This window comes from Cydia amplana, chromosome 2, assembly GCF_948474715.1.
Source record: "Cydia amplana chromosome 2, ilCydAmpl1.1, whole genome shotgun sequence".
NCBI classification, from domain to species: Eukaryota; Metazoa; Arthropoda; class Insecta; order Lepidoptera; family Tortricidae; genus Cydia; species Cydia amplana.
Window position 1 is genome coordinate 26,419,166 of NC_086070.1, and position 20,667 is coordinate 26,439,832.

The 20,667-nt window shown below is 37.7% G+C and overlaps 1 protein-coding gene across 1 annotated transcript in view; it reads right to left on the reverse strand.

The window, feature by feature from the left end:
- Window positions 1-12,539: 12,539 nt before the first annotated feature.
- LOC134661104 (homeobox protein orthopedia-like) overlaps window positions 12,540-20,667 on the reverse strand; it is a 49,597-nt gene continuing 41,469 nt past the window's right edge. The window contains exons 5-8 of the mRNA XM_063517051.1: window positions 14,102-14,264; window positions 13,717-13,875; window positions 12,932-13,045; window positions 12,540-12,676 (exon numbers count right to left, since the gene is read on the reverse strand). Of these exons, the coding sequence (XP_063373121.1) occupies window positions 12,540-12,676; window positions 12,932-13,045; window positions 13,717-13,875; window positions 14,102-14,264 (573 nt within the window). The remainder of the gene's footprint in view (window positions 12,677-12,931; window positions 13,046-13,716; window positions 13,876-14,101; window positions 14,265-20,667) is intronic.

Consider the following 20,667-nt stretch of genomic DNA (forward strand, 5'->3'; position numbering starts at 1 on the left):
AGCCGGCTGCTTGGTTTTTGGGGGGTTAGCTAATTTTAACAAGTTATGTTATTCAACTAATCAAATGAAATTCTTAAACAAACGCAAAAACTGATGCGTGTCAACTCATTACCCGATTAACGTGGTGAAGGTAATGTGTTACGTTGCGACGATTGTATGTTTGTATGTCTTTTCTACACCACGCCCTGAAGCCCAAACTGCTACAGGGATTTAAGGAAGACGTGTGAGGTTTTGATATAAGTAGGTAGTATTCTTATAGTTAATATATGTGTAATCACGTCCAAAAGGGTTCCCTTACCAAAAAAGTTTGAGAACCGCTGCTATAATAAATAGAAAATTGGCGAAACTATAGTTCATAAAATTTGTTCTGTTTTTTTTTTGCTAGTTATAAAAGGTAGACCTTGATAACAAAGAATTTATATTTAATTACTTTAGCGTCTATACTTCAATAATTATTAGCAGTGCATAGAATTAATTATTAAATAGTGCCTAATGAGGTTTTTACATTTTTATATTTTGTGCACAGAACCAACGATAAGTAAATAATGTAGACCGTCAATCTCCAAAATCGCCATATTAAATTTAGTTATATAAGTTATATTACTCGTAGTAGTCAGATGACGCAGTAGTTAAAAGGTACCTGTTACAGTGGGATGTGGTATAACCGGGATGTGATGCGAAATATGTATTACCTATTTCAAGTGCAAATTTTTAGTGCAAATTAAGTCAGTCTTTGCTCCATTTCCATAATATGGTGTATTTGTTGCGCGATTGCCAACATTTTGATATAAACCCCATTTTGTTTCGAACTTTTATTTCTTAAATAATACTCGTTAGTTCTATGAATTTAAGAAACAAAACGAGAAAAATATTCTGAAATGCTTTGATTCCACTACTACCTACCTACCTTTTTGTTAAACATAAAGCTTAAATGTGACAGAAAGCTGGGTAATAAGTAACGCCTATTACAACAACAGTGAAGAACGCACATTTGTCTACATGCAGTCTGTCTTTATAATGTCCTGGTTCTCTGGCCAAACGCAAATAAATGACAATTGCAATCAGATTACAAAACTTAATTCACGTTAAGTAAAAAATCGATCCAGCTAGTAGCTAGGTCTTATCTCTGGGAAAACGCGCATTATTGAGGTTTTATATGTATTCCGAGCAAACCTCTGTCTCCCAGATTTTATTACCTAAATAGGTACGATACATATTATAATATCCTGATACAAGAATCCCTCTCTGCTCTATCAATCTCGCATTAACTGTTGCTTTCATTTTTTACAAAACTTTTTATGTTTCCTCCCAAAAAGGACGAGTTCACATCAAACGTTTTTTAGTAGCGTTAGCGTGGGCTTAACGGCTTGAGATCGCGTCGGAACAGACTTTTTGGAGATTGGACAAGTTGTTTTACTAAACACGATGCTGAGATAACGCTTTATGAGGATGAAATAGGAATATAGTGCAGGTTTCCTTTAAGGGAAACACTTGGTTTGGATGGATTATTTTAATATTAGCAAGTGGATGAGTGGGCGTTTGTTTCTATGTAATGCGAGCACGGACTAGGTAGATATTTAAATGTCTATATTTACTAAATACCTAATTAGTGACTCTCAAGACTCATTTTGAGTTATAGTTCTCCTGGCAGTCCCGTCTTCGCGTACTGTAGCACGTAGGAATTCCCCTCTGGTTCGTTCTTTGCTCCTTTGGAACGCGCTCCTTGCATCAGCCTCTCAGTGTGATTTGTTTGCAGGCAGACAGGTGGTTGTGCGTGATGAATGTTTTCTGAGGTTTTGTGAGAAGATGGATGCATGTCCTTCTACAGTTTAAAATGGTACATTATCGTGTGTTAATATATTGTGTAATTTGTGATTAATTGTATACTGTTTTCTTTTTCTTATAATATTCTGTGTAAGTTAGCAGTGGTTTGGTATTTATACTGTTATGCTGTATAACTTGTTTTGAAATAAAAATAAAAAATAAAATAAATAACGCCAACCAAGAACCAAGTAAGTAAAACTAAAACGCATCGCTCTCGATTTATGCTCGCTCGGTCAATAAGTATTGCAGGAGGCTCGAATATTGCCTAACTGGCCACGCGGTCCAAGGTCCCGCTAAAAAGGAGATCTAGATCTAGACCGCTCGTTAGGAGCACTAGGTGACTCACGTGGGAACCTACTTGAATGCTCAAGTAGCCGGTTTCAAGGTTTCTGTTTTGATTTACAAACAAATGTAGTAAAATCGAGGCCCATTACATCGCTAGAACTTTAAAACTAAAAAAAATGCCAGCATCCTTAATCTATTTTAGAAAAAACTAGCGACCCGCCCCGGCTTCGCACGGGTTACACAAAACCTTAACAAATTATACACCTAAACCTTCCTCAAGAAACACCCTATTGATAGGTGAAAACCGCTTGAAAATCCGTTCAGTAATTTTTGAGTTTACCGTGAACATAATACATACAAACCGGGGGACTTTGTTTTATAAGGTGTTTGTAAAATGTAATAATTTATGTCGGTAAACTACTAGGAGTAGGTACTACAAAACTTTTACAAACAAACTATATATATAAAACAAAAACCCCCGCCGCATCTATATATATTACGCTATACATATATAACGTACATACTTATAAGATAACACCTGCGTCCAATTCAGGAAGTAATACATTTTATAGACACCTTACTCGACTTACTGCTTGATTAGATTGAGCAACATAATATTATAAAATTTATAAATAGCATTGAACGAAATCGCCGAAGAGATATTAGGAATGCGAGAAAGTACCCCACTTACGGACGGTTATGTCATGCACAATGATTTGTAACTGATGCTACCATTTTGGGATGGGTCGAGACACTCACACGGATTTGAAATTTGACACTGCGATTCGAATTTCGAACATAATTAGACCGTCCCCGGTATTCGGAAAACAAGATCCGTTGTAGAGAAGAGAACGATACGATATGTACTAGATACCTAGTAGTTAAGATTTCAACTAGATATCTTATGCAGCTCAATTCGGGCAACCAATGTCACTTTTACGTTAAATTATCGTAGTAAGATCGTTTCAAAATCGTTTTGAGATCTAAAAATACATAACGAGACGTTTTAGACATTGTGGAAATCATAATCATCATACTTTAAATAAATGTCATATACTAAGAAAAAGTGACCAAGGCCTCCAGTGCCCGAGGCTGGAATCGAACCAGCGTCCTCTGCTATCGCTGCAGGTGCCTGTGCCATTCGGCCACCAGGCCACATCGGCATAGGTCGAATTTTTCTAAGTATATGCAGGCAGGCTGAAGGCTTATGGCGCCCCCTGGCCACCTCTAAGGTAGAATATTTTCTGAAAATAATTTAATTTGTTCTAATACATTGTGGAAATCGTTCAAGAGTATCTCCAGAATCGCTAAAATGTCAAATTTAACAGACAGGATCTTAAAAATATCATTGTCGTATCGTACCTATCTTGGTGCTGTCTAATAGATATCTAGTTCAAAATCCGAATCGGGCCCCGATATAATTATGACGCCGCGGTCATTCATCTGACGATCAAACTTTAGGTAGGTACTTGCGGATCGACTATATTTAGTTTGATATTTGATCAAGAATTAGAGATAAGAAGAGTTTAGTTGGTTCGTAAATTTTTAGAATGACCTCTTAATTATTATATTTGAAATTCACTACTTAAATTTGAAACAGTTGGTATTTTAATATATTGATATTATAATTAATACAGTTAATTTCTAGACTTTCATCGCCGTGACTGGTTTGGTACCATTAACGGCGATTAAGCCGGGTCTTCTGAATTGTCCAAAAGTTTTTGTGAAATAGGTAACTAACGTTCAGAGCAGAACAAGAAAAACCAGTCGGTCGCTGCAAAATGCATGCGTTGATAATTGATCAAATGTCCTATAGTTTGTTATAAGTAAAGATAACGTAAGATATCTGTTTAAATCTGCATACATATCATCTTAATCTTAGATTACCACCCATAACATTGCCTTAATCAATAAACAAGCAGTCGTGAGCACAGTAAATTGAAATTTCCCTTCGTTGTCAACGATACCCTGGCAGCCAATCAACGGAAGCTGTGGAAGGTTGCGCAAGCGCCGGCTTTCTGCCCGCCGGCAGCAAAAGTTCAGCTTTCGGCACGAGCGGGTAAATTGGATGAAGACTGTAGGACAGGGTTATGAGATGGAACTTATGGATGATTAAATAATTTCACAGTACAGTCACCTGCTGCAATCACATGTTACACAACGAAGTCCGCAAAAATATCTGACACGATCTTATTTGTAGAGCCATAAGAGCGTGTCACATATTTTTGTAGCCTTCGAAGAGTAACATATGATTGCAGGTGATTTATATAACCTGTAGGACAGCCTGAAAAGCACTTTGTACAAGCTGAAACGGATTCAATTAGTAATTCTAAACTGGTGAATTTTTAGCATACCTATCACAAGTGTTAGGTTTGCTAACTCGCGTGCCCTTCTCTCCTACGCAAACAAACCCGCGGGCGATAATGGGTGTTGCGCAAGAGTGGACGAAAGCGCGCATTCCGCGGCACCGTTATAGTCGGCTGCGAATTTGATTGAAACGGTCATTATGTCCTCTGATATACTTATGTCGTGGCCAGTACGGATATGATGGTCGTTCTTGTCTACGTGACAGCGTGATAAAACGGTGTCCGTCACTTTCTTTCCCACGGTGTTAAACAGTGACAGTTATTTTATCACGTGGATAAAGATGGATAAAGCTATCCATAATAGGCTGGCAGAACATGTATTTTGGTAATCTCATGAAATTCCATTTTAGAATTGATCTGTTTATGATATGGTTGGCTTTGGTTTGACTTTTTCATGATCATTTCATTCCAAGATAAGCCACATGTGACATTTGTCATTTAAAGGGTCGTGTACACACCTTTAAAACCCTACCTTATAGTTGTCAAGACAAGTCTTTAGTATATTCCTCAAAAAAAAAATGTGCATACACGCAGTATCTTTTTGGCAATTTTACGATACTTCGCTTCGTGTAATGACCACTTAAAAAATATTGAATGAAATACAGTGTTGCCAACCTTATTTTAAATGTCATCTCTGACAAATAAGTGAACCATAGACTTGTTTTTTTTTTAATTTCATTCATTCTTTTCCCGCCCGCTTCTTCTTGAATTTTTGCTACTTCTTGAATTAAAAATATTTGTTAAATTTACAATTTTATTTCAAAGTAAGTGCTCGGTCGTAGAAAAAGTATTGTATGCAACGTTGTTTAACTGTCAAAAAATACTCGTGGCGTCTATATTAACAATTTTCGGCTTCGTCTCAAATTGTTACTCACGCCACTCGCCTTTTTTGACCTCTCTTAAACAACGGTTGCATAAAATACTATATTCATTCATTTAGGTACATTATTGGATCTAAATCGTTGTTATTTAGCATAAATAGGTCGACTGAAACCCGGATGCCAATCTTAGGAATACGAGCAGAAAGAAAAAGAAGTTTCCTAAAGTCATGAAAATTACAATTGTCACGTAATAACGACACTAGGTTTTGTAACATTTTCCCAAAAATCCTCTTAGCCTTTAGCTTTTCTTAGCCTTTACCTATAAGTACTTGTAATTATGAGATGGATTTATTATCGTAAAAGCGTCCGAGTGTACAAAGTGAAAAGCTCAATGGGCAGGAGTGGCCGCACACGTCACCCGACGATGACACCGCGCGTGCGCGTGCGCGTCACGTCACGTCGATCAAGAAAGTGCGTCGGCGGATTTTGATAATGGGGCGAGCAACTGTCACAGTCATTGACGTGCCTATATCTCAGGACGGGCCTTATTGGCAGTAAAATTTAATTTTTAATACATATAATGACTTGGCAATCGCACATAATGCTTTACTCTGTAAATATGTTCAATTAGAATTATTTTTAATAGTAGTTTTATGATCCTTAGGTATGTCATTAGGCAGTCGTGCGATGGTCAAGTCATTATACGTATTAAAAATTAAAAATATCTTATTGATACGGTTTTAACACCCCCTGGCATTGACTAGAATAACCGACTTGGTTTCACATTACATCTCTAAACTTTTTTGTAGTAGAAGAATTGCGTTGCGACTGTTGCGAGACTTGCATCTCTTTACATGTAATGTTTTTGATGGGATTTAATCGTCCAGATGACAAGTAAACCAGTTTGCGCGTTACGGGCCGTGAAGGTGTCACAATCTGCTACGTGCGTACGCGCCGCTAAATCGGCGTGAAATCGGTAGAGCTGCTGCAGATCTGCCCTGATAAAGGCACGTGCTCTGTCATGGAGGTCATCATCGTAAGGCTTTTACATCTTGTACTTACTGCTAAACTAATACACCAGTCATCATCAAATAAAGCATATAACGTATATAACTTGAGTTACTTCACATCCAGAATGACGCCGGCAATAGCGGCGATGCTCATCTGTCAATCCAGGCCACGCTATAGGGATGTAAATTAAAAAAAAATCTTTATTTTAAACCAAAATCGATACACATTTTAGACTTAACACTATGATTTGATACACCGATCGGCTGTACTTGCGAAATCCATAATCATTTACTACTTATATCATTAGTTACTGACCAAAACAACTTTTGTGCGTCTTAGGTTGCAATATCTAAGGGCCCGATTCGAATTATGTAATAGACATCTATTAGATATCTTTTAGACATCGCCAAAATACGATAACGATACGTCCTGTCAAATTTGACATTTCCGCGATTCTGGAGATACTCTTGAACGATTTTCACAAGATGTTACTTAGAGATCTAATTCACATCTAATAGATATCTAACATGATCTATCGTAAAAGTGACATTGGTTGCCCAAATTGCGCTGCAAAAGAGAACTAGTTGAAATCTAAACTATAACGTATCTAAAATTTTGAATACGGCAGTAATTCGCTTCTCAAAAACATTGTGTAGTAGTATATGGTAGTATAGTATTAGTAGTTATATAAGCTGTCATGCTCCACATACCAAGACAAAGTACACAAACAAGTATATATGTCGTAGTCAGATCGTATAATCCGCCGAATTACATTACGGCTAGCCGTTTTACAAAACAGGGGCGTTTTGAAATGCGGCGGTTCGACGATTAGTCGGATTGTCATTGCGATACGTTCTTCAATAAGGCGGCCTACGTTTAGCTTTTAGCTGCATCGTATCTACTATTTAGATTGTGGAGTGACCAGTTCTTTCGGTCGCCTACGTAACCGGAGTTTGACAATGTTTGCAATTTAATTTATTTTTACGATGGTCCCACCGCACTACATGTGTTTCTTTTCCAAAACATTTCCTTCACAACTTAAATAGACGGAGCCCCGCAAGCGGGGCTCCTATTTCTGGGCGGTTTGCCCTTCGGGCATCTGAAGCTACCTAACGAACCTAACCTACTTACCTACCTACGCTTTTTTCTCCAAAGTGTAATGTTTTCACGGACGTCTCACTAAATCAATAGGTAGGTAGGGTAGGTTCGTTAGGTAGCTTCAGATGCCCGAAGGGCAAACCGCTCAGAAATAGGAGCCCCGCTTGCGGGGCTCCGTCTATTTTTAAGTTGTGAAGGAAATGTTTTGGAAAAGAAACAGTCTGACGAACTCCAAATTTGATGGACACCCCAGCGTTTTTCATAGTTTGTTGTTGTTATGTCAGGCAGCGCCACGAGTGTTAAAAATGGGAACTAAAAACTGTCAAAGCGGCGGCTAATGACTCGCTGTATTACATTACGGCTAGTCGTGTTGAAGAACGTATGGCGCCGAATACATTCCGGCGGATTTTCATTCAGCCGCATTCAATCCGGCTAATCGTCGAACCGCCGCATTTCAAAACGCCCCTGTTTTGTAAAACGGCTAGCCGTAATGTAATACGGCGGATTATACGATCCGACTGCGACATATACACAGTGATGCGCATGCGTCCAGGCATCAGTTATAGGGCGTTGCGAAAGCCTATCAGTGGTCTAGTCTAGACCAGTTCCTAGCAATCTGCGTGCTCCGGTAAGCCTGCGTAACTTGCCCACGCGCTTGCGCAAGCGAGGAGGTACTTAGCTTATTTACACATTAAAAATCCTGACTTGATATTGATTTGGCAGGTGACATGAATATATCAATTCAAGTTTAGATTTTTAAAGTTTGGAGTCAGTAATGAGTCATTTTAACGATAAGTAAAGTACCTAGGTACTTGTCATAAAATTTACTTACCTATCTCGCATGTATTGGTGCGAGCATGTGCGAGTAAAATGCATTACTAGTTATAATAGCATAACTTTTACAAACTTCAAACTTTAATATTTATTCAGCAAATATATTTACACAATAACATTAAATTTACATAATGTAAGTACGAGGAAAAAAAATACAAATTTTAAAGCTAATAATACATATCATCTCAAAATAAGATGAAAATGGGGTTGGCCGGTCGAAGTATTTGTCAAATGGTACCAATAAATAAAGAAAAAATAGAATAGAGACAGGTAAGACCTATGCTAGTGCCATCTATAGAAACATTTGCCAACCACATAAATTTGACTTTGTAATGTAAGTTCGAATTGGGTTCTTGATTGTCGCAATTCTCCGTAAGATGGCGTTGTGCAGGACCAATAGGGGACGAACTGCGAGTTTTAAGTTGTTTTTCAGCCGAGGAAATAAAGGAATGTCTTCAGAGTTAGACTATCGCAGATATTTGTGAACATAGGTACAAATGGATTTTCTTAAATAACTTAATTTTATAAGTATATAAATCATTGTGTTAGAGAGGTATCTGCGAACTGAGATTCATATTGGAAAAGGGTTGTTCGAATAACCATCCTCGTCGAGATTATGTCATTAAAAATAACAGTACAATTCCTTTTAGTTCAAGCAAGTTCAAGATTGACAGTTATTTTTGCCTTGTTCTCGTTAAGAGAAAACTTACGCTACAAGTGCACATCTTATCGACATCTAGCGACGAATAGTAAAATTAAAACGACTCAAATAAGGATACATAAGTTGCAGCTATCGCACACGAGATGGCGCTAAAACAAACGTATTTTTTGTTGGTAGTATTCGTTTTTATTAGTGCTTTTATTTGTTCATATCCATTTACGATAATGTATTAACAAAGATGCATTATTTTAGAAGGAAGAAGATGACAAAACTGTTGCAATACAACAAACAAATACTTAACAGTGAACCGAGCTGACGTCTAGCGGCAGTACCACGTATCGCAATCACTCTTACATACACGCAGTTGAAATATTCGTCGCGTGTATGTATACCGGTAGGTGGCGCTTGATAATGGTGGAGAATTTAGATGTGTCAAATACCTACCCATTCATTAGAGCCCGATTCGGATTTTGTAATAGACATCTATTAAATATCTTTTAAACATCGCCAAGATACGATAACAATATGTTTAAGATCTAACCTGTCAAATTTGACATTTCCACGATTCTGGAGATACTCTTGAACGATTTCCACAAGATATTACTTAGAGATCTAATTCACATCTAATAGATATCTAACACCATAGATTTATAAGGTACAGATGGAGTATTCGTACATACCATGTGAACTGTGAAGCCATTTCAAGTGCGACGTCACGTCGCACTCGTGTCACCGTATTCGAATTTCGAACCGCCATCTAAGATGGTATTGGTTGCCCGAATTGCGCTGCAAAAGGGAACGAATTGAAATCTTAACTATAACGTATCTAGAATGGATCTAGTACGTGTCGTCTCTCGTGAATATCTTGAAGTTCGAATACGGCAGTTAGTCAACACCCGGCGAAAACATCATAGAGTCTTAGAAGTATTCGATCAATAAAATACGTCAAATATTAAATATTGAAACGATATGGATCGGATATGTCAGTGTCAAACAAGTGTCAAAAGTGACGTTTCTTTAAATAAAAACATCACTTTAGACGTATCTTATTGTTCGAATACGGGCGTCTGTTCGGAAAGAGAAGAGTCGTGGAATGTATTGGGTCCCATACATTCCACCAGTCTTCTCTTTCCGTACAGACTCTAATTTTGATGACAGATATTTTTTTAAACGAGAGAACCATCGCAATACATTTTTAAATTTTACCGCTCTTTGTTAGTCGCTAAGTGGGGTTTTCAGACTATATTTTATTTTACATACTTATCTATCCAGGGTGTTTCCTGTAATAGGAGCAATAAATTAAACTGTAATAGGCTGTACTCCTCAAACTGACCAACATTTTTTCAGCAACTTTTGAAAATAACTCATGTTTTGATTTTTATTACACTTTTAAGTTTATTCTAAGACGCAATGTATTGCAAATTTTGTTATGTTTACTGAACAAATGTTGGTCAGTTTGAGGAGTACATCCTTTAGTTTAATTTATTGCTCCTGTTACAGGAAGCACCCTGTATATATGTTAATTAATATGCGGTTTGGCTCTGGACTCCGTTACGGTGACCATGAATTAATTATTGCCGGACATTCCCCAAGAATAAATAATCCTAAAATGAAACTCCACACGTTGAACATTGTCTATTTTATTGTATGTATGTATACTTAGAACTAACAATAATACTATACGATATATTACACGCGGGAGCGAGCGAGCGCGAACGGCCGTCGGCCATTTTCGCCAGTTATTAATAATTATTATTCTCTCTACTAAGCTAATAATAATCACTCAGTCCTTTACTTATATATAAAAGCAACAGAATCTGAAAATATATAAGTAAATAAGCCAAAATTCAAATAGCATTAATAAAACATATTTTCTTTGTATACTTTTACCAAATGATTAAATGTCACTTTGGCTTGATTTAAAAAAATAATAATTATACAAAAATATCATGTGACAGTTTTAATTTCGTAAGTAAAATAATTTATTGCTAAAAACTAAAAAAACGGACGGAAGATTACACAAAAAAATGGAGATTAAGGAAATAAAATAGGAACTATCAACCACTTTTAACTAATTCAATAAGTACAAAATATATTCAGTGGCCGCCAGTTACTCAAAAATACAATAAGTTTAAATTCTTATCGAACCATACAGCTATACATTTACAGTATACTCGGGTTGCGTATACATTTTCATATTTTATACCAAAGACATGAACATTATAGAAAAAAGACGAATTACTGTTTCAGATTTGCTCCATAAATATTTAGAAATTGTCTGTTTAATAAGTTATGTGAAGTTGATTGATACAGGCATCCTAGCTTATCAAACTGCATCATCTTTTATAAAACTGAAGATAGCAAAAGTTATTTTGTTTATCATATATCATGTATCACATGACACATCTCTGAACTTTGAATATGCTTTTTCAATAATTTATTTTATTTATTAATACAAATCTTAAATATTATTATTTTGGATTTGTGAATAGGTCGAACAAACATACTAACAAACAAAGCACAAAAACAAAAATTGCCTGTATCAAACAAAGTCTTTACTTTAACCACGCTATATATATCATATGCCTCTACTCTGTACCGGAATGTCAAATAATACCTACTTTAAACATACATAGAGTAAACTACCTACAACTATTTAATACTTCACGATGATACCTATTCTTAAGAAATAAATAGCTTACCGTTATTACTATCATTATTATTTATTATTGTACGAACGCGTATACATATTTTGAATACAGCTCACATTTTATTAAATTTTAATTGTCCTAAAGGACTTTGTTGCCACCCCATTGTGACAGAACTTCAAATGGTTTTAAAACTAGAGTCCATACAATACTTCCACGCACAAGTTTGACAGTAAATAATGCACCATTTAAAAAGATTAAATGTTGTATTAGGTGATTTTATCGATATTTAAAAAAATACCTACGAGTTATGGTTTCAAAGTCAGTAAGTTTTTTATTTAATTTCACCCGTAAAGCTGGCAACCCTTTTTCCTGTCAAACTAGTATCGAGCTATGGATTTAATGTTAGATTTAAGTTTGTCTCACTTTTATATACATTTCGACATTAATGTCAGTATTCAAATGATCACCATCATCACCGTCACACATCGATCACAAGAATAAAAAAACGTTTGGTAATTTTTAGACATGTAGAAATTTTGTGGCACTCGCGTAACAATACGTAGCGATGTATTAGTTTAAATCACTTTTTCGTTACATTTGTTTTTGGTATTACATATTATTTTTGTATTAGCTGAGGTTGCACTTGAGTAATTTACATCGGAGAATTTTGTCGTTCATGTCACTCATGTCAGCATGTATGTAGAAGGCATGCTGTTATAAGCGTCGTCGACGCAAGCTCCACAGCCACAGGCGCGGTGTTGTCACAAGTGCGATCAGATATTAACTTGACTCAGACACTTACGTGGAAACATATTCTCGTTTTTGTACAGGGCGGTCAGTAGACAAAATTGTACGCTTCAGCTGAACGCATCGCCGACGCAAGCACTGCAGGTGCAGGCGCGTTGTTGTTACAAGTCGATCATCACGTAGGACGGGATAGACATGATATTGTTAACAGTTGTGGGCATCATTTCTATCGATTGGGCGGTCAGTAGACGGGGCTATGGGCGTCGTAGTTGAGCTGCAGGTATGGCGGAATGGCGGCGGAGAGCTCAGACGCGCGCCGGCGCAGGGCCGCGATGCTGTGGCCGCGCCACACCTCCTCTTCGCCTTCGCCACCCGCTCCTATGGAAAGAGAATTGTTGAAAATTGACACTCGATTCATAAGATCAATGGTAGACGGTGGAGGTACTGACGCAGATGTAGAATACATATGAAGACTTTAGGATGAACATTTTTAAGAAATTGTTGTGTCGCATCAGATGTCCACCCTTTTGCAACGTGTATTCACTAGGTTTCCAGGATCGCTTATTGTCGTAAAGGGCTAAAGAAATCGGAATTTCATGACTCAGATGTAAGTACCTATGGGATAATTTCTACCTGAAGCGGTGGGCGAGGCGTTGTTCCCGCAGTGCATGTGGGGGGGAGTGGGGGAGCCCTCCAGCGCGCCGCCTTGCTGCCCGATGTTGTTGCAGTACGACATCATGGTGTCGCCTATCACATATAAAAACAAGGTTAGGATTTTTGCTTAAATCCTAGATACCTACCTATTTAAGACTGAATCTATTACACTTCTGCATAATAATCAAATTAATTTTCAATTGTTTCATTCAAAGCAGAGACACACAGAATTAACTTTCTACTCGGGCAATAATAAATCTATTCTACATTGACATGTAGAATACGCTCACAACGCTACACAATACAATAATATTTAGCGTACTTTTTTACGGTGACCGAGGTTCGGTTACCCTATGAGTGAGCGAATTCACTCGTTGCTAACTGGGGCAGTTTCGACCACTACGAATTACGAGTATATTCGCTGCCAGCTTTATAACGTTATAATTTTTCACCAAGAGTATCTTTAGCGCATGCGACAGTCCCTAGCGACCAGAAGCAGCTGGCATTAATCTTCTTCCTCGCGTTATCCCGGCATTTTTGCCACGGCTCATGGGAGCCTGGGGTCCGCTTGACAACTAATCCCATGATTTGACTGACGTGACAGTGCTGCTGAATATGGATATTTACTTAATGTCGTCCTCATCTGAAAAGGCGTTCAGAAGGGTTTAGGCTATCTTAACCGGCAATCCCAAAGGAAGGGCAGTTGATTCAATATTAAAGTTTCAAGGAAGTCCAAATGTATTGTAGTCACTGTGGAGACTCACCCAGCGAGTTGAGCGGGTAGTGCGACTGGTAGGGCTGGCTGGAGGCCACGGAGGAGATGGGTAGCGCCGGGTTGAGGTCGGCGGAGAGCTGCGGCAGGCCTCCCACGCCGGAACCGAAGCCACCCATGGACACGCCGCCCTGCGACAGCTGCCCTAGCCCTGAAACACAGTGACAGTTCCGATTAGACTCGATCGTTTCCTAAATTTCGTACTGTACAAAAAATGGTAACAAAAGTAGAACGTAAAATAATCTCTGGATTACATTTTACAGACTACTCCCTTCGCACGTCGCCCTTCGACCAAAACTCCTCGGCGATGGTCGCTAGATAGAACTCTCATTATAAATAAAATGATGTTGATGATGCTTTGTAATTGTATATTGTACCTGCAGGCATGCTCCAGGGTCTGTCTCCGAAGACTCCAGGACTGCAAACGTCTCCTCCGAAGGGCGGGAGACCATGAGATGGTAACAAAGACCCCGGAGACCGGAACACGTTGGTGCTCTTCTTGCGTTTCTTCCACTTGGCCCGACGGTTCTGGAACCACACCTGCAAACAAGGAAACAATCATTACAAATGGATTAAGGTGGGTTTAGACCAGGGATGTTGCGGATGCCGATTTTTTGACATCCGCGGACGCGGATGCGGATGCGGATTTTTAAAGGCTCACATCCGCGGATGCGGATGCGGATGCGGATGTCAAGATTAGGTACTTAAAAAACGTCAAATATTACATTTTTAGTATTTTTTTATTTAAAAAAACGAAACGTTTAGTATTTGAGCAAGAATATAGGTGCGTTACCTATATTTAATAAACAGTAACTTGGCCGACTTTTCTGGATCGAGACGATTTCGTTATAGGTAATTACGAAATTACCTAGCACATCCGCATCCGCATAAGCTCCGCATCGATTTTATGCGGATGCGGATGCAGATGCGGATGTTGAAAATAATGCGGAAGTTCCGCGGTTGCGGATGCGGATGTTCGCAACATCCCTGGTTTAGACTAAACGAGGGAATGCTCATTCTATCTCCACTCTACCAAATTTTTTTGGTGTAAACAGAGACAGAGCATTCTTTCGTTGTTCTTCCTTGTTTTGCGAAGATTCTAAGAATGCTCGCTCGCTAACTAACCATTGTTGCAGCGGGATAGTAGAAACAATGACTGTATGCAAAAATATGCAAGTAGAGATGTAGTACATAATTGTTTTCCATCGTATTTTCTCGGAAACGTTGGTATTAGTCATGCTACTTCAGTCGACCTCTGTACTTTTTGTACCGAGACTGACTGAAATAGCAAGACACGTTTCAGTGAAAGAACGATGGAAAATAATTATGCACTACATCTGTAGGTTTTTTTTCACTAATTGAGTATTGGAATAGTCTATGAAAGATATAGTTATCTTTTGTACTTAGGTATACTTATTTTAGCAGGCGCTGGCTTATTAGTTCAGTATCTTCACTACATAGTATATAGCAAAGTCGCTTCCCGCTGTCTGTCTATCCCTATGTATGCTTAGATCTTTAAAACTACGCAACGGATTAGGATGCGGTTTTTAGGGTTCCGTAGCCAAATGGCAAAAAACGGAACCCTTATAGATTCGTCATGTCTGTCTGTCTGTCCGTCTGTCCGTCTGTCCGTCTGTCCGTCTGTCTGTCCGTCCGTATGTCACAGCCACTTTTCTCCGAAACTATAAGAACTATACTGTTGAAACTTGGTAAGTAGATGTATTCTGTGAACCGCATTAAGATTTTCACACAAAAATAGAAAAAAAACAATAAATTTTTGGGGTTCCCCATACTTCGAACTGAAACTCAAAAAAATTTTTTTCATCAAACCCATACGTGTGGGGTATCTATGGATAGGTCTTCAAAAATAATATTGAGGTTTCTAATATCATTTTTTTTTAAACTGAATAGATTGCGCGAGAGACACTTCCAAAGTGGTAAAATGTGTGTCCCCCCCCCTGTAACTTCTAAAATAAGAGAATGATAAAACTAAAAAAAATATATGATGTACATTACCCATTGATATAGTATAAAGAACTGGATACCCAATCAGCCGCCAAAAATGGCCCCACAAAAGTGATGTCAAAACAGATCATGCATTACTTTTTCGTTTAGTCTTGTTTGAAACGCTCAAATGTGAAGTTGTCAACAATTACGAAATGTGCCGTTAAAATATGTAAAAATAACAATGATAAAACAAGGAAAAAGGATGGAATGTATTTCTTTCGGTTAGTTCTTTGGATAGCATTACATAATTTATGTAATCTGGTGGTAATTTTATGGTTTTGAATAAATTAATTTGTTAGTACCAAAGAAGGGATGTCAAGGAACAAAATTCTATTGAGTCGATGTGAGGTCAATATTTTTTTATATTTTTATATGGAATTCATAAGAAATAATATTATGTTTAAATTGAAGATTTCCAAGAAAACCTATGCGACGTGCAAAGTGGACTGCTATTTAATTATAGCAAGAGATAGGGGTGATGCAGTTTTAAACAAGGCAAAACGGCACTTGTGTGTTTGGCCCATTTCCCTGTTTCCGACATATACACCACCAATAAGGGCTTATATCGACTAACTGTAAATGCTAAACCTGTCGGAACACAGTGACAACCACAGGATTTTTTTTTTATAAAGTATAGGTAGACTTTATAAAAAAAATCCAATCAGTATCTAAATGTCCCCGTGCACCCGTGCTATGAGTAAATGTAGATCTTAAATACACAGTTATTTAATAAGTAGAATTTATTTCAAGGAAATTATTATTTAAAGACGTATACTTATTAAAAATTTTATTTGTTTGAATTTGAACCACGAATTAATTTTATTTGAGCTCCCGATTAAATTAAATTTGTTTTATTTATTACTTCAATTTTAATATTTTCCTGTACAGTAATACATATTAAAGTGTACCAAAGTGACTCCATTCGTTCATTATTCTCGTTTGACGTTGTTTGACGTAAATACGTTACGTTTAGTGCCATCGGACTAAATTTTTTAACAGTGTTGGTACTTATGTTTGCAAATTTGACACTTAATGCTTACGACATTAAGCACTTTTCTGTACGAAACATTTATCTTGACTCAAAATTTACGTAAGCGTTTTTATCATCAATGCAAATGGTGCGAAACGTCATTGGGATCCACATTTCTTGACGTTTTTGTTCTGCTTTGTGTGTCTATTTCTTTTATATTAAGTCAGTGACATTACCATGTAAACTTCCACCGAAAATTGGTTTGAACGAGATCTAGTAAGTAGTTTTTTTTTATACGTCTTAAATCGCCTAAATACGGAACCCTTCATGGGCGAGTCCGACTCGCACTTGGCCGCTTTTTTTTAATAGATAGAGTGATTCAAGAGGAAGGTATATATATAATTTGTTAACCCCTGCGAAGCCAGGGCGGGTCGCTAGTCTCCTATATATTTTTATTAAAAAAAAGCTGAAATTATAGCAATATATTTCTGTCACAACATAATTCCAGCATTTATTAAAATCTAAAACAAACGACGCAAACAAAAACGCGTAAAAAAGACGCGAAGCGACAGCCGTATTAAAAATTCACCCCCGCGAGCGAGACAGCCACACCGCGTACTAGGGGGGAAAGAGAGGGGAGTAGTCATTTGGCAACTGTCACGAGCAGTCATTATTTATCGCCGTTTGTCGCCGACTTTATTTACCTGTTTTGGAACAACGTGGAATAGCGTAGTGTTTATTTTCAGGCTAGGTTAGGTTCAGTTCGCTGTCAGAGTCTATACTTAACACTGTTCGCCGATTGACAGAAGCCATGTGGATTTCCGGTGAACTTCAAAATGGCGAAGGAGACAACTTTACCGGACAGCGTCATGCATTGATGGTGGAAGTATTTTTTAAAAGAAGAACAAAAAGGCACTAACAGATCATATCAAGTCGTAATCGTATGCACATTTATTAGGTAAATAGCTTTTTAAAAGCTGACCGTAATAATTAAGTAAGTACCTAGAATATTCGTTGATTACAAACAAAAGTAACCATGGAGTGCTGGAGCACCTATAATATATTGTTTGGCTTTACATATTTTTTTTTTTTTTTTTTTATTGAGAAACAAACAGTCTTATAATAAACATAAGAGCAACTTAGCTAATAGCTACAAATTGATTTATTTATAGACCTATAGTTCCCTATTTTAGATTTAAGCTAGTTTTAATTTCTTTTAGTAATACACTGTATATATCTTGTTTGTAAATAAATTATCTACAAATTGTATCGAGGTACAATTAAAAAAATAATAAAAAAGTGTAACCTTATAGTTGTACATAACAAATGAGTGAACAAGAGAAGATACTCAAAAAACCAGTGCCTACTATACTTACAACATTACACCCTTATTTTAATAGAGAATATACAGTCCTCTTAAAGAGATTTAATGAACTGCCAAACAATTCTGCGTCCATACATTTTTCATTGTACTGTTTACATGAGCGCCCAATATACGAATGCATGAATAAATTTAAATGAACTGTGTCGAATTTTTTGACAAAATGACGAAACCTAGCTTCCACCAACTGCCGTATTCGAACTTCAAGATATTCACAAGAAACGATACGTACTAGATCCATTCTAGATACGTTATAGTTTAGATAGCAGTTCTCTTTTGCAATTCGGACAACCAATGTCACTTTTACGATAGATCGTGTTAGATATCTATTAGATGATGAATAATATATCAATGAATTGTCATTGACTAATTATAAGTATTAATTTTTGATATGTAAAGTTTGTAATTTTATCAATAAAGGAATATGAATATGAATATGAATATGATGTGAATTAGATCAAGTTAGATCTTAAACATATCGTTATCGTATCTTGGCAATGTCTAAAAGATATCTAATAGATATCTATTACAAAATCCGAATCGGGCCCCAACTCAAATTACCTGCACAAAAAGTGAGGCGGGTTGGCACCAAATATCATGATAATTTTATAAAGTAATGTGTATTTTCAGAAAATTATTATTCAAAATCAGAGTCAGAATGTTTAGAAAATAATTCCCGCCAAATAAATAATAGACACAAACTTCGACAAATAGTTGACCATTACGAAGCCTGCCCCTAACCCTACAATCAAAACAATGAATTCATCAAACATGAAAAATCACCGGCCACATTTATTCCTGCCCGCGGTCCGGCGTCCCGCGGGATCCGGGATGCCCCGGAATCAATATCCCGGGAAATGACGGGCGATTTGCCCTAATCCCGGACCATTTGTCACCGGATCGGACAGATCAGCGGGATTTAGGTGGCAAACTAATTGTCTTTATAGAAACTTTCAAATGGGGTATATTTTGGATTAATTAATTTTAAACCAATGCCAGTGGGATAATATTTTCTTCTTCATTGTATATTTTAGCTGTCTTTGTTCAAATCTTTCCTGTAGACATCGCAAAGTAAAGGTAATCTAAAGCGAATTTTTACGCGGCACCTTTTCAGGCGGTATGCGTCTACAGCAGAATTTAGGAAATTCGTTTATTCACGGAAACGTACGAAAGTGTCTTTCTATTTCAGTAAATCTCGGTATAGTCACCTGCAACAATATGTTACTCTTCGAAGGCCGCAAAATTATATGACACGCTCTTATGGCTCTACAAATAAGATCGTGTCAGATATTTTTGCGGCCTTCGTTGTGTAACATATTATTGCAGGTGACTATACAAAAAGTACAGAGGTTGACTGACGTAGCATGACAAATACGAACGTTTCCGAGAAAATACGATGGAAAACAATTATACACTGCAATTATGTACATGAATCTTATGCAGCACCATAGAGAAATAAGTAAGACAAGAGTGCTCACCCCATACATCAGTTCAGACTATTAATTTCAGTGTCTACATCTAGCATCGAGTAGCGGAATTATCAGTACTACTACTTGACAATAGATGTAGCACCGACCGGAAAGTCTTATCTCAACAGCATAAGACTTTCCGGTCGGTGCTACATCTATTGTCAAGTAGCAGTACTGATAGTTCCGCTACTCGATGCTAGATGCTAATAGTCTTTTTGGTACTAAAACTGATGTATGGAGTGAGCACTCTATGTATTTTTTTTCTATGGCAGCACGTAGGACTTCCTTAAATGTTCTTGTTTCTTATTCTTCTGAAACCCTCAACCCAGGTACCATTGCCTTGGTGACCGACCATCCATTCGATTGGTGGAGTGGTAATGGGCGGGTCACGGCGCGGTCCCGTTCGCGCGGGCGCCGTGAGCGCGCTGTTAGCGCGCCATGTTTGCGTGTCGTGCGTCTGCGCAGGGGCGCAAGTCACAAGCGACAGAGGGGAGCGGTTGACGTGGTATTCACTTGTGTATATCCATCTCTGTTGTTTTGATGTTGCAAGGGCGATAGCGATCGTAATAAAAAAAAAATCTTGATTTAGCTGATGTTACATCAAAAAGTAGTAATACGCTCAAAGTTAATGTCTTATCATATGCGATAAAATTACATTAAGTTTTCCTTAACTTTGTGATGTCCCAAGGAAAGGCTCGAACGAATTAAGCATACCATAAAAAGTGTACTGGCTAAGAGTACAAATAAGAGAACAGGCCCCGTAGACAATATACTAATCGCTAACACTCCGTAGCGAATGAAACGCAGCTGTCACTGTCGCACTAATATGGAAGAGAGACAGAGAGACACAAAGCGATTCGATGGCAAAGCGCAAGCGAAGAGGTCACAAATCAATCAAATGCGGCAGACTAAAAAAATAGAATACAATTGAATCGTTCATTACATTTGTGCGTCCTAAACGTAGGTAATCAAAATCCCTGTCACCGATTATAGTTTGGGTATGACGCTCTTGCCCCCTCGCCCGCTGCCGCTCGTGACTCGACGCACGCGCCGGTCCGCGCTAATGCGTCCGGTCAACAGCGCAGCAGCTAACTGTTGCCACCTCGGGGTAATGGG